At 36.9% G+C, this 15,146-nt stretch overlaps 1 protein-coding gene across 4 annotated transcripts in view; it reads left to right on the top strand.

Annotated features, from left to right (window-relative positions):
• The window catches only part of LOC149245176 (protein PLANT CADMIUM RESISTANCE 7-like), a 62,107-nt gene extending 58,970 nt beyond the window's left edge, over positions 1-3,137 (top strand). For 2 of the 4 annotated variants that reach the window (XM_089457689.1, XM_089457690.1), the window contains 3 exons: positions 2,121-2,189; positions 2,289-2,483; positions 2,586-3,137. In XM_089457689.1, coding sequence (XP_089313815.1) covers positions 2,121-2,189; positions 2,289-2,483; positions 2,586-2,638 — 317 coding nt within the window. In that variant the 3' untranslated portion in view covers positions 2,639-3,137. Of the gene's footprint in view, positions 1-2,120; positions 2,190-2,288; positions 2,484-2,585 lie in introns of those variants that run through there. The other 2 variants (XR_016266504.1, XM_089457691.1) reach the window with 2 other exon arrangements.
• The last annotated feature ends 12,009 nt before the right edge of the window (positions 3,138-15,146 follow it).

Raw genomic sequence — 15,146 nt, 5'->3', positions numbered from 1 at the left:
TTAACCTTCCGTGAATGACTTGGAGTCATGGAGAGACCCTCTTATGAGGGTCCCGTTTGATTTGGATATTGAGCTCTGGGAGCTTCGGGGGGTTTGGGGTACTTTTTGGAGCGATGAGCAACCATAGGGTGAGTGGATCACCTTCCCCTAGTGGTGCGCGATATACAGGGTGAGTGGTTCACCTTCCCCTAGTGGTGTGCGATGTACATGGTGAGTGGTTCACCTTCCCCGACGATACCCCATGATGGTTGATATATGCATAGGATGAGTGGTTCACCTTCTCTTATGGCATATGAGCAAGATGAGTGGTTCACATTCTCCTCTTGATACATCCTACCCATGCAGTATGGGACTCATGGGAAGTACCCCTCATCTGGCCAATGAGTAGGGAAATGAGGATAGGGACCATAGTACTACCGATGGACGCATCGTACTTTCTCGATCATTTCTTCTTCAATATATCTTCATGGTTCAGCAGAGCAGATTAGGGATGACTGGGATGGTACAGATTGTCAGATGGTTTGGTGGGTGGAGTTCTTCCTAGTTGAGAGGGAGTGTTAAATTTGGAAACTAGGGCCAAACTCCACCTTGGACAGCTCATATGATGGAGTTGATATTTTTATTGGATTCCTCTTTCCGAGAGGTGTAGGATTCATCTAAAGATCATCTCATTTTGACATGTATAAATGGAATTATGAATTTATTTCATTTATGGACGAATTGTCAAGGTCGGCCAGCAATCTAATGTAGGCTCAAAAGCCCAAAAGACACGTCTATTCATCCTCAACGTTGCATATAAATAGGAGCATCCATCTCATTTGGACACTCATCACTCGCTTCTCTCTCATCTGATTGGGCCGTACACATTTCTGGGCAGCTTCTCTTTCCACACGTGCGAAGGACAAGACTGCAAGTTTCTGTTTTGGTCGTTGACTAAATTGCAGGAGGGTTTGACCAGCATTGACCGAGCTGCAATTGACCGAGTTTAACTGCGTTTTTCTTGGGAAATATTATGTTTGGGCAGGCCGCGTTTCTGGGCACAAAAATCAAGGTATTCAGAGCTGTTTGACCAGCGTTGACAGCAGGTTTGACTCTGCGTTGACCAAATTTGACTGATATTTTTGGGACTGTTTTGGGCTGATTTGGACCGCTGTTGGAGGCCGAGTTGACAGGGTTTGACTGAGCTGATTTGGAGGAGAAATTCTGCCACGTTGACCAAGGGTTTCCTGTTAACTGCTATTTGATTGGATAGATTTTGACTGTGATTGGGCAAGTGAATTTTGTATATTTTACTCTCTCTCTGCTGAAATTTTGAATAATAATAAGAAGAATTGAATCTTGATCAAAGGGTTTCCCCACATTGGGGTTTGTCCTGGCATGCACCACATCTTGTGTCCTTTTGTGTTGCTTGTCTTCTACTGTTTTTATTCATGTTCTATCTACATTTACTGTCATGTTAATGTGATTGCTAATCTGGAAATTGATATTGGGCTAATAAGAAAAATTGAAGTAAATTTCTCTTAAGCATAGAATATACCATTGTTACCTAAAATTAGCATTATGAAATAGAAGTCAATAGCAAGTTTTTCAAATGGGTTGGTGCCATCCTTTCTAGAATGACATCTGCCAGTGATTGGCAATTTTAGGCTAAGCTTCTTGCCATAGCATTGAGAAGATTGTGTGTTCTTCATAACCGTTTTTTTTGTTACTTTCTCGACAGCTTCCTTAGGTTAGGGTTAGGGTTCCCTGTTCCTGCTTTTGATTTTGAAATGGCAATTTATAAAATTTAATGTTGTTCATACTTGCTTATAGTTTTCTGGTCTCTCATAAAGCTGTAAAGATGCAATCCCAGTCCTTCCTATCCTACCATTTATTTCCTTCGCTTTAAATTTTTAACTGGGTAGGAAATAAACATAATTCTCCATAAAAACAGTACGTGCTTTTCAGGACTTACTGGAACTCCCATATGTTTTAAACAACAAATTACTCTCTGAATATTATCTAGCTTGTTTTAGGATTTCACAATTTATCTCAATATTGAAAAATTCTTCAACTCTACTTGCAACACCAATTGCTATGAAACAAACATTCATTGTTTAAGAAGTATTCTGCTGTTTCAGGTTGCATCACATGTTTATGTCCATGTATTACCTTTGGGCAGATTGCGAAAATTGCAGATGGACGGTCAAGTAAGTTAGAGTTGATCTTTCTTTGTTATTTATATTTACTATTAAGCAGCTTTGGGAAATTACTTCAACTCTAATATTTTATATGTGATAAATGTGAAGGTTGTTGTGTATACAGCACTATTTATTTGTTATTGAGCCTCGTCTGTGTACAATGCTTATATTCGTTTGTAAACCGAACGAAATTTCGAGCAAAGTACAGTTTGCCAGAACAACCATTCAGTGATTGTTGCATACATTGTTGCTGTGAAATATGTGCCCTGTCCCAGGAACGGAGAGAAATCAAGTACCGTGCAGGTAAGAATGTGTGATTTCAATAACTATTTCAATTGTGGATTTACTGAGTGCATGTTAGCTGTGGGAAATTGACCAGAGCAGTACTGCATGTTGGTTATACAGGTTGGGTGGAGTCAGAAACTACTCCTCCTCTGACTCAAGGAATGCACAGGTAAAATAATTTGTCGAGGATACTGAAATGGCAGTCATACATTTTAAAATGAAAGAAAGAATGCACAAAGAGAATCATTCATTTAAATATGATGATTGACATAATTGTTCATAATTGGGTCGATATGCATTTCCAAATTTAATTTGGTGCCAAGAAATTCATTCTCACGCAACCCAAAGACTTTGTGGTGGAGTTTTACCTGCGCCAACTTGTAAGGGGAGAAGGTCCTATATGTGCTGAAAACTAAGAAGCCATTCATATATCTGTTCTTGTTATATGGAAAGGGATTTTTTTCAATATGGAATAGAACTTGCTCTATGGATGGACACCTATCTTCTTATTCCTCAAGAAGAAAATACCATACCATGGATGTGATTGATTATATTTCTTTCTTGCTAATGGTGGGTCTAATTGGTGTCCTACTCTTGAAAAGCAAACTGATAATGTGGGGATATAAAGGTATTTTTGGAATCTATCGAGACTCGAGAAGGCGTTTGAATGCCCATCTTCTCCTTGCAAGTTTAAAAATAGGACCAACATCCTGTGAAAACCAATAGTGTTCTCGAGAGGAGCAATCAATACCTTTGTGAAGAAGCATCTCCTGGTTCATGTGAAATGTTGTTGAGTTCATTAATTGCATACTTTAGGAACAAGGCCACATTTCGTTTTCATCATTTTTGGCTGTGACTGGGAATATACTCTGCCAAATTTTCCTAGGATTGCAGGCGGCTCCTTGAGGAGGCAAATTGGCCCGAGGGGCAAGCATGTCACAAGTGGGAATTGAAGCTGAGGTCAACAGATGTAAACACTCTTTGTTAACCGCCCAGGCTATAAACCACATTGACATTTTCTTTCAAATTTGAAAATAAACATTTCCAGGATTTGAATATTTTGTTCCCAGAAGTCGTTCCAAGTTAATAAAACACAACAATGATATCGTCATCAGAACTATTGGCTTATAATTCAAATGAAACATGAAATTAAACTAATGACAATCATTTTAGGGAAAATGAATACATAAGCAGCGCGCCTTGCTTGCCAAAAAGACTAATTCTTGTTGGTATCAAGTCATTTCTGTCTCTTCACCACTCTAGTGTAGATGACAAAACCTTTCAAGGAATAAAAATATATGATGGTAATCGAGATACCAATGGGGGTTTGCTTCCTTTTTCATAGCGACAACCTACCATCGTTTTTCTTTAATCATCCAGGCTAACAAAAACCCATACATCATCAAATATGTAATTATTGGAAGCCAGGAAATGGAACAATGTTATTTCAACTTGAAAGGCAGAAAATTCAATGCAGGTAGGATACTTGTCTTCTCTACTGTGCATAATAATTTATAAGAATGATCAGGCATAACCAAACTACTTTTGCAGACAGATTAGTCCGTTCAATTCATTATTTGGTTGGTTATGCAATAAGAAGTACCAATAGCTATAGATAGTTATAATCAATGTCCAGTGCATATTATAGAAAATTATTGAGGGCATATACAACTTCAAAGGCCTCATTACTAAAAACGTTATCATGAAAACATTGGATATACATTTTAGACGTTATAGCAATTGTCTTATAGAAGGTGCTGGGAGAAAACATCTCCCCAGTAGCATTATATATATAAAGTTATAAAGCTGAGTTATTTTTTAGGTATTTGTAGACACTTTACTTTTTGTGGAGAGCTATGAAACTCATACCATTTTAACACAATACATCTTACAGTTTTCTTGGCATCATTGCCTAAAGATGCTCTTAATGGGGTTTGAACATGTCTCCTTCAAAATAAATGTGACTTTCACCAATTCACCTTAACCATGCCGATAAAAAGATGAATTAGAGTATAATGTTAAGTTATACTATCATTTTGAATTTGACAATCTTTTTTGATGTATACATTTTAATAAGGAAAAGGAACTTATTATTATTGTTATTATTACCTTGGTTATCTTGGGGATAGTATATGGGGTTGAAATTGCTATTTTGGTTCTTCACTAAGACCTACAACTACTTCCAATCTGCTAAGTGTTCCTCTTCCTTGGACATAAGGAAGCAAATTAATGGCCCAAGACTCGGAGGCATTTGGTAGGAGTGAGGCTACCCCCTTTTAGATCACAAATAATTAATTTTAGGTGGCATCATTTTCCTTTAATAGTGGTGATGAGGCTGTTGACAATTAGTGACGACTGTCCTTGTTGTCGGTTGACCATTGAGTTATATTTGGATTGGCCACTTTAAAAAAAAAGAAAAATGTTATATAAAAAATTTAATTAATTAGTAGTTATTAGGCAAAAGGCATGATCAAAGATTATGCCCATTCACCAAGAGGTACCCAAGGTACTATAAAGCCAGGGGCCTCCCACAAATTGTAATCATCTTTTATCTTTTAATAATAATAAATATGAATTCGTTGAATACGCAAAGTTAATTGTGCCATCTGGTATTGGAGCCCGCCACACTTCTAGTTCATAGAAGACAATTCATTCGTCCCTGCACTGTTGCGTTACATCATCATCACCGTCTGTCATTAATCTGCATTCCAGGTTCTCTGCTCTCTGCCACCTTCCGCTGACCATTTGACTATCCAAGCCACCACACCTCTTGCCACTGTTATTCACCGTTGCTATTCCCCCATTGCCTGTTCTCTTGTTCGTTGATTTTCGGCCTTCGTTCTTGACCACCCAGCCGGCCTTGTTCTTGACCACCCGTTGACGCATGCTAGCCGTCGTCCTCCGCCGTCCATTTTGCTTCTGTAATTTCCTACATCCCTGCAGTTTAACTTGCCAGCCACTGTCTGTTCAAGTGCCCTGTTTGCCAAATCACTTGTCCAAAAAATAATAGAGCCGCTATTTGTTCAAGTGACCTGTAGGTTATATAGTTATATAACTATAATTAAAGTATATAGTTATATATGTATAACTATTATTATATAGTTTTATTATTAAAAAAATAAAAATAAAAAAATAAAAAGAGAAAAATAAATTTAGTTCAAGTTAAGAAATGAATTTTAAGGTGGCAGACAAATATACACCCCCGCAAACCCGTTCATTGTCGTCGATGATGACGATCGATTTAAGCAAAAAATTGATTGATCTTGAGAATAAGATTACTAGCCACTGATGATTTCAACCAAAAATTAGTCGATCTCGAGAGTAAGGTTATCAAAGATTTCGACGATATTAAGAAGTTTTAGGATACGACAAATCGGATAGAACTACAACTCGGGCAGAACCATATCAAGTCCGAAATGAATCATAATCAGACAATGTCATTGTTGAGCATTTTGTGTGACAGGATGAAGGTTACCCCTGAACAACTACTCCAAGATGATGGAAGTAATCAACAACACAATTGATGAGCTTCAACAAATTCAACACATTCTCATGAAAAAACGGAGTCTCCAAAAAAATCATCCATGCACCATCAAGGAAATAGTAACACGACTTTTTCAAACAAGCAGCTCTGGAATACATTCACCAATCAATACCGCCTTTTTGCTCCACCATTAGCGACGTATCAACGAAGAGCAAAAATCGAGTTACCTAAATTCGATGGTAACGAAAAATGCAACTGTGTGGTTGAATAAAGCAGAAGAATATTTCGAGATTTATGATATTGACAACGATGACGAAAATATTAGGCACGCTTCCATGAAAATGGAAGGCAAAGCATATAATTGGTATCTGTGGTGAAAGAAGACGACACTCGCTATCAGTTGGAGAAAATTTAAAGATGCATTCTTTAAAAGATTCCAAGGTGTAAAGGAAGAAGAGTTTTTTTCAACATTTATCAGATTGCAACAAAAAGGAAATGTGGATGAATACACTCGAGAATGGGAGACCTTAACGACATGAGTACCTAGGTTATAAGAATCTCATCTAATTCAATCATACGTCTTTGGATTTAAAACTTATCTAGGAGTAGAACTTGAGCTTCATGACATTACGTCAATAGAAGTAGCAAGACAAAAAGCAAAAGTTGCTAAAAAGAAATTTGAACAGAGATTGTGGTCAAAACCGAAAAAAGTACATTTGAGACGAAGAATGCCCTAGTCTGCGAATCCAGATAATACAAGATATGTTCCACCACATCTTTGTGACGATGAAAAATCTAACGTGGAAATGCAAGGGATAAAAGAAGGCAAATGCAAACGTTTTGGCAAGAAGTGGGACCCTAAACATAGGTGTGCTAAAGGAAAAGAATCAAAGAACCTATATAACTTTGAAGCAACTAATGATTCAAACAATGATGAATCAGAGATAGAAAGGAATAGAGGATGCCCCAAAATTCTCTCCAGAATTAGATGACGAAAGTATTCGTGTCACTATCAGCTATGACAGGTATATCACAACCCCAAACTCTAAAATTGAAATGACATATAAAGAACAACGTAGTGGTTCTCATCGACTCCGGTAGCACCCACAATTTTTGAGATGCAACCATGGCAAAGAGACTCAACATTTTTTCATTCCCCTTGCCCAACATGAAGGTGATGGTAGCCGACAGTAAGAAGATTGAAAAGGTAGGGAAATGTCATAAGGTCAAATTGCAAATTCAAGACTTCAATTTAGAATCCATGTTCTTCACTGTACCATTAGGAGGAGTAGATGTGGTCCTATGTATTCAATGGTTACGAACCTTAGGCACATACTCTGCCAACCATCAAGAGCAATTCATAAGCTTTAACTGGGAAGGGCATAGGTACAAGTTATATAGAGTCCAAGCACCAAAAAACCAAATCGTGTCATCATCCCAGATGATGAAGACGATTTGAAAAGGAGCACCAACTTATGTAGTACAATGTCACCAATTAGAAATGTTATCCGCAAACATGATCAGTGAAGAGAAACCAAAAGTACAAGAGCAAATTTAGAAGCATGAAAATGTATTCCAAGACATGCCCATGAAAATGCCCTCCTAACAGGGAAATCGAGCATACAATAGAAGTCAAAGCAGGATCAGACGCCATCAACATCAAGCCATATTGATATCCACATCACCAAAAGACCGAAATTGAGAGATTAATCCAAAACCTTTTAAAATGTGGGATCATCTCGAAAAGTAAGAGTCTGTATGCTGCTCCAGTGGTATTGGTAAGGAAGAAGGATGGATCATTCAGGCTATGCATTGATTATAGAGGATTAAACAAAATAATGATTAAAAACAAATTCCCAATTCCCTTTATCGACGAAATGTTGGATGAACTACATGGCGCAAAGTACTTCTCAAAATTGGACTTAAGATCAGGCTATTACCAAATCAGAATCAGGTTGGAAGATATACCAAAAACTGTGTTCCGAATAGGTGAAGGTCACTACAAATTTAAAGTAATGCCCTTTGGGTTAACCAATGCACCAACAACATTTCAAGGCACTATGAACGAGTTATTCCGTCCATATCTTAGGAACTTTGTATTAGTATTCTTTGATGATATTTTAATTTACAGTAAAACTTGGAAGGAGCATCTACAACATCTGGATAAAGTTCTTACACTACTGAAAGAGCATCAGTTCTATGCCATAAAATCCAAATAAACCTTTGGGAAGGAAGAAGTAGAATATCTCAGACACAACATTCTATGAAGGAGTGAAAGTGGACCCTAATAAAGTCAAAGCTATAAAGGAATGGACCAAACCAATTAATATATCCAAGCTAAGAGGATTCTTAGGATTGATTGGATATTACTGAAGATTTATTAAAAACCATGCACATATAATTGCACCTCTAATAAACCTTTTAAAAAAGAATTCATTTCAATGGAATGAGGAAGTAGGAAGGTGTTTTGAAGAATTGAAGGAAGTTATGTCTAATGCCCCGGTATTGGCAACTCTAGATTTCTCTAAACCATTTATCATGGAGTGTGATGCTTCCGGATTCGGTATAGGTGCAGTGTTAATGCAAGAAGGGCATCCAATATTTTTTGAAAGCAGGAAGCTCAATAAAATAGAACGTCTTAAGTCCACATACAACAAGGAGATGCTCGCTATTATGCATGCACTGGCTAAGTGGAGACAATATCTTTTGGGAAGTAAGTTCTCCATTCGAACATACCATAATAGTCTCCAGCACCTCCTTCAACAAAAAACACTTTCCAAAGAACAAAAAAAATGGATTGAAAAAATTGTTGCCTTTGACATGGAGATACTACATAAAAGGGGAAAAGACAATTTACTAGCAGATGCCTTGTCTAGGAAGGACGAAGAACCAACATTACTTGCAGTTTCGATTGTTGTTCTTGAATGACTTAATGAGATTCGAAGTGAGTGGTCAGATGCTTTTCTTACCTCAAGCTTGCCATCAAACATATGGATGGAGTGACCTTGTTGGCGGATGTGGACCAAGGACAACAAGTTTCTCTTCAGCTGTGGGAGATATAGAACATGATGCAGAAGAAAGTCTAGAAGACCAGACAATTTAACCCTGACTGTGCCAAGCCCTGATGGCTTTATTTTTGATTGGTATGCAAAGTATATTGCTCCATCAACATCGTCAGTAAATTCTTCAAAAAAATCTTTTCTATGAGTCATGTGGAAAGTTGCTCCTGAATCAAGCAACCAATCATTTTTCCAGGAAGCAAGTGAAGCATTAAATAAGTCTTCATTTACTCCGATATTACTTTGTGCCACAACATAATGAGCGGATTCAGGTGCTTTACCTTTTTCTGTGTCATTAGTTTTACCTTCCTGTTGGTTTTTTTGCTGCTCAACTTTGTCCCATGGGAACTTGCATGTAGAGGCATCATGTGATCCATTTCTTTTGTAGCGTATGCAGTGCAAATCTGTCTTTTCTCCTTGAGAGTGTCTGCCCCTCTTGCCTTTGAAATATCTTCCTCTTCCTCTCGACCACCTCTTCCTCTAGAAGAATCTTGAGTAGGATTCTTTTCTTTATGAGCAAGACACACAACCTCTTCAGAAGATTCAGGGGCTGTCTTCTTTCAAAAAGCTCTCTCTTTCAACAAATTTTTTCACAAGAGAGTCAAAGGTAATATATTTAAGATTTCCATTTGCTTGCAATGACTCAAGGTAATTGGAGTAAGTAGGATAAAGTGCTTTGAGAAAAGCGATAAGAGGAATATCCAATTCAACCTTAGTGGCTTTGATATCATGCATTATAGATTTTACTTCGGATGCAAGAGCAAGAGGATCATTATTTTGCAATTCAAGAGTGAAGAGTTTAATCATGAGTTGAACAACTTCAAGTGCAGAATGTGAGTTATAGAGTTTTTTCAGCTTTTGTAAGGCTTCGAAAGCAGTTGAAAATGGCGAAATATGGCGACTCACCTTTTCATTTACAGATGCTACAATTAGTGCATAGGCTTTGCTGTTCTTATTTTCCCAAATGGCGAACTTTGTCTGAGGTACGCTGTTTTGGCTCTTTGTCTGAGTCTCCAACACACACTCCTTTCCACAACTCATTGAAAATGAGGGTGTGTTTTATCACCCTTGACCATTCAAGATAGTTCTCCTTGCCAGTGAGAACTATTCCCACAATGGATATGATTGAATGCATTGTAAAATCTAAGTGCTGTAAAAATACTTCTGCTACTAAAAAATTGATTCTGATATATGATATATGGAGACAGAGGTATGCAGAATAATTTATCTTCAAAGCTATCTCAATCCAAATTCACAAAAAATATCAAAGATATATGTGAAAAAATTATTTTCATTTTCATGGCATCTTCGCAACTGTTGTCTATGTTGTCAATGGAATCTACAAAAAACTACTGAGACTTGTATAAGCAATTCCACAAATGCATCAACTGTTATAGTAATGCACCAAATTAGTCAGTCTACAAAAGTCAATTGGAAGTCTTTAGCATAACCTTAACTTCTCCGAAATTGTCCCTGTGCAAGATAGCGCTCAAGATACCACAACGTGATATATCAAGAGCATCAGCGTTCAAGATACCACAACATTAACCAACCAATAGCGTTAACCAACAAACAACGTGATATATCAAGCCGAGGTATGGAGGAGGGTCATATCAGAGCAGCGCCACCACGTTTCTGCTGCCACCACGTTCACCGTGGAGTAGATACGATGGGAGTGCAGTATAAGGAGGGATCTAATGGCCTTCTTCAAGCACGGGGTTGTCCTTGACGCAGGAGTTATACACACTATGTAGCAGTGGGAAGTATGACTATCGAAGTTATACACACTGTGTAGCGGTGGCAGGTATGACTGTGGAGTCGAGAAGTGTATGGAGGCCGAGGCCGAGGTGTGGCAGAATTCGACGTATTTAAAAGCCTTCGATGAATTTAAAAACGTACTAGCATAGAACTCAACACATATTCTGCATACCAGTTAATGAAGTTTCAGTCTTCAACCATGGCTCAGATACCTCAGTCTCAAAACAGTTGCACACCGCCATTAACAGTCCTTCAACGGTTATATGCACCCTTCACTGCACACTAGCACAGTTCCAACAATACCACCCGTTCACTGCACCCATTCAATGCTCCATAATCTTTCACGCAGATATGGAGGCCAGCAGTGTGGAGAGAGCTATGGACTATGTCAGAGGAGCGTGGGAGGTTACAAAAATTGGAAGAAAAAATGCAGGACAAACTGACAAATTTATGAAGAAATAACAGAAGGGAGTTACAATGGCAGATTGCAATGCCAAAAATGGAGCTGGCTCTGATCCCATGTCAGACCAGGCAGTAACTCCTCAAAACAATCATTGGTTTCATTTAGGTTCGTGTTTATTATATACATGAGGGAGAGACTGTTCATTTCGTCTCCCAGTGACTATTCATATTCTCTATTATTTATTTACATCATTTTCAGTTATTCACCCAATCCTGATGATTAGGTGTCAACAAGAAGAAACCCAAAAAATCATCCAAACCCTAAAAGAAAATTTAAATAACGCCAGAAACCGTATGAAGCAACAAGTTGACCGAAACAAAATTGAAAGAGAATTTGAAGTTGGAGAATGGGTATTTTTCAAGCTCCGACCATACAAATAGTTGTCCTTGAAACTAAAAGGAAAAAATAAATTAGCACCAAAGTTCTATGGACCATACCAGATCAACAAAAAGATCAGCGAAGTTGCATATAGTTTAAGCCTTCCAGATAAAAGTCGAGTTTACAACATCTTCCATGTACCCTGCCTTAAAAGGGCACTGGGCGACCATCAATCAACACAAACAACGCCTATGTCCTTAGATGATGAAGGAAGGGTCATTTTAGAACCAAAAGGTATCAAATCCATCAGGGAAAGAAGCTTCGATCTCGTGTAATCAAGGAATACTTGATCAAGTGGAAGGATTTACCAAAACAAGAAGCTTCTTGGGAGACCTAAGCGTTTCGTCAACAACATTTGTCGTTACGTACGCTTTGAGGACAAAGCATTTTTTGAGAGGAAGGCAATGTTACATAAAAAAATTAATTAATTAGTAGTTATTAGGCAAAAGAGGCACCCAAGGCAGTATAAAGCCAGGGGCCACCCACAAATTGTAATCATCTTCTATCTTTTAATAATAATAAATGTGAATTCGCTGAATAAGCTGAGTTAATTGTGCCAAAAAAGCACAATAAACCTATTCATCAAACAATTGGAATGATGGTGGTATTAGGTTGTTAATTCACTAAACCAAGCTAGAGATTTGGGTATATTGTTCCAAAGTAATGCATTGAAAACTTGTTTCTCATATGCCATTATTTAGATTGTAGTTGTGTTGGCAAGCAAACATTGACATCATATCTTTTATCACTATATAATATCATTATGAATTGATTTGAAAGTTTATTATTACAAATTGATTTTATACTAAAAGTAAATGCCTAGTATGAAGATGTTTTCCTCTCAACCTAACATTGATATCCACCTTCAACATTACTGTCCTCAACAATTGTGAAGCACTTAATAGGCTCATGCTATCCTTTTCTGGTATCAAGGATGACCACTCCAATGCTAGGAGCGACAACTTCTCTCTAATGTTCAAAGGTCTTGCTATGACCACCCTAAGGAACTCCCATGGGGTCACTGTCTCTTTGACCTCCGCTTAGGATGTCTCATTGCCCCATCCTTACATAGTTACACCTGTTGTAGTTTTACATAATATCTGTTGTTTAGGGTCACCCTCCACTATATTCTCTCTATCCATTGCTTTGATTAAAATTGAAGCTTATTTCAAGCTTTCAACATGCAATGATAACCCATCAAGGGTGGCCAATATCATCTCCTAATCTTTTTTGTGCATTGGTTTAATCTTTTCGCTGCAATGTCTCCTTTGTTATTTCCATTAGGGGTGGCCAACATCATCTCCTAATCCTTTTTGTAGCTACAACGCCTCTTTTATTATTTCCATAAGGGTGGCCAACATCATCTCCTAATTTTTTGTGTGCATTGGTTTAAGCTTTTAGTGTCAATGTCTCTCTTATTATTTTAGCATACGGATGTGGCTCCTCAATGAACTATTGGCACCATCCCCTATCCTACAACATGCCATCCTTGAAATCACATCCATGTCCAAAATGGATTGCCATCCATTTTTCAAGATTTGCATTGAGTTCTCATGTGGTTGGGAAGGGTAGTTAGTAAAGGCTTGATTTGTAGAGTTAAAGTTTTTAGGCTAGTGATTAATGGGTCTTTAAGTTAACTTGTAACAATATCTTATACTTTGTTAATTCTAAGATGTGTACTAGAGGTTCCATTTAGATCACTCTTGACGCGTAGGAAGCTAGGATAGAAGTTCATCATGGAGGACCTTGGTTCCATGGAAACGTAATTCTTTGCATAAAATATAATGTGATTGTATGAGAAAAATGGTACACCACTACACTATTACAACCATCGATTTGAATTGAAAAGAAAGGCAAAGTTATGATAATAGTGAAGCTCAAAATAATAGAAATAAGAGCTAAAACTTCACAAAGTAGGCACATCGTTAAAAACCCTATATCGTTAAAAATAATTAAATCATTATCATATGAAAACAATATTTTACAATTAGTTAAAGTCATAATTGGTCCCTTAGGAAGTTAGAGATGGACTAAGTCCACGAGTGAAGGAGTAACACTAATGCTAAAGAAGGGTACATGTGAGAATTTTATAATTATATGGGTACATATTTAATCATATCATGTGGAATAATGCATATGGTGATGTAAATTGTAGTGAACAATTTTGGCACATGTTAGAGTGTTAATTTGGTTATGTATTATACATTAATATTCTAGTGAAGTGGTTTTGATGCTACAATCTAGAAGTGTTGTCTCAAAATATTTGATCACATTAATACATAATAACTACTTTGGTGTGTCAACCTTTTTCACAAACACCATATACAATTTAAAAGTACGTTAACCTTTATTACAAACACAATATACAATTTATTATAGGCACACTAATGAAGATGGACAGCGCAACAAATTGTTGCACATGGAAGATCAATATTCTTTTTTTCATATTCTCTTTTTTTCATGAGTTAAGCACATGATGTGATTTAGATAATATAAACACCATGGAACAATCCTTCACTATAAAAAAAGATTGAAACCCTATATTGTTAAAATAATTAGATCATTATCATATGAAAACAATATTTTACAATTAGTTAAATTCATAATTGATCCCTTAGGAAGTTAGAGATGGACTAAGTCCGCCAGTGATGGAGTCACGCTAATGCTAAAGAAGGGTACATGTGAGAATTTTCTAATTATGGGTGCACATATTTAATCATCATATCAGGTGGAATAATGCATATGGTGATGCAAATTGTACAAATAATTTTGGCACATTTTAGAGTGTTAATTTGGTGATGTATTATACATTAATATTCTAGTGAAGTGGTTTTGATGTTACAACCTAGAAGTGTTGTTTCAAAACATTTGATCACATTAATACATAATAGCTACTTTGGTGTGTTAATCTTTGTCACAAACACAACATACAATTTATTATAGGCACACTAATGAAGATGGACAACTCAACAAATTGTTGCACATGGAAGACCAATATTCTTTTTTTCCTATTCTCTTTTTTTTTTCACAAGTTAAGCACATTATGTGATTTAGATACTATAAACAACCTGAAACACATTTTTAGTTTAGTATATTATGTAATTTAGATAATATAAACAACATAAAACACACTATCTCATATTTTCTTAGCTAGGTTATTTATACATGTTGATATTATAAATGGGTTGATTGGTTAATAAAATTCAATTGTTGTTTGTAGCAAGCTTCAAGTTATTCATTTCGTATACAGGTTTTTACAATTAATGAAAATTCAGATTTGAGTGGGTTGAATTGACTTTTTTTTTAAATGTAACTACTCACCTCACCCTTTTAGCTTGTATGCAAGAGTGAGGTATTACTTGTGGCTCATGAAGAACTTTAATCACCTTTGTGTGGTAATGAGTGGGAGTAAAGAGAATGTAGAAACAATGAGATGAATAATGAAAAGGGTATATGGGTTTGGTGCGACGAGTGAAAGGGAGCCCATTGCCTTGTATATTTGGGCTTATAGAGTCATTTAAGCAATTTCAATAGGCTTA

This window comes from Pinus tabuliformis, chromosome 7 (genome assembly GCF_031772625.1).
Source record: "Pinus tabuliformis cultivar Carrire ecotype Pingquan chromosome 7, CPIR1, whole genome shotgun sequence".
In the NCBI taxonomy this organism is placed as follows: Eukaryota; Viridiplantae; Streptophyta; class Pinopsida; order Pinales; family Pinaceae; genus Pinus; species Pinus tabuliformis.
Note: the sequence above shows the minus strand (reverse complement) of the source record. Positions and strands in the feature narration are given on the sequence as shown.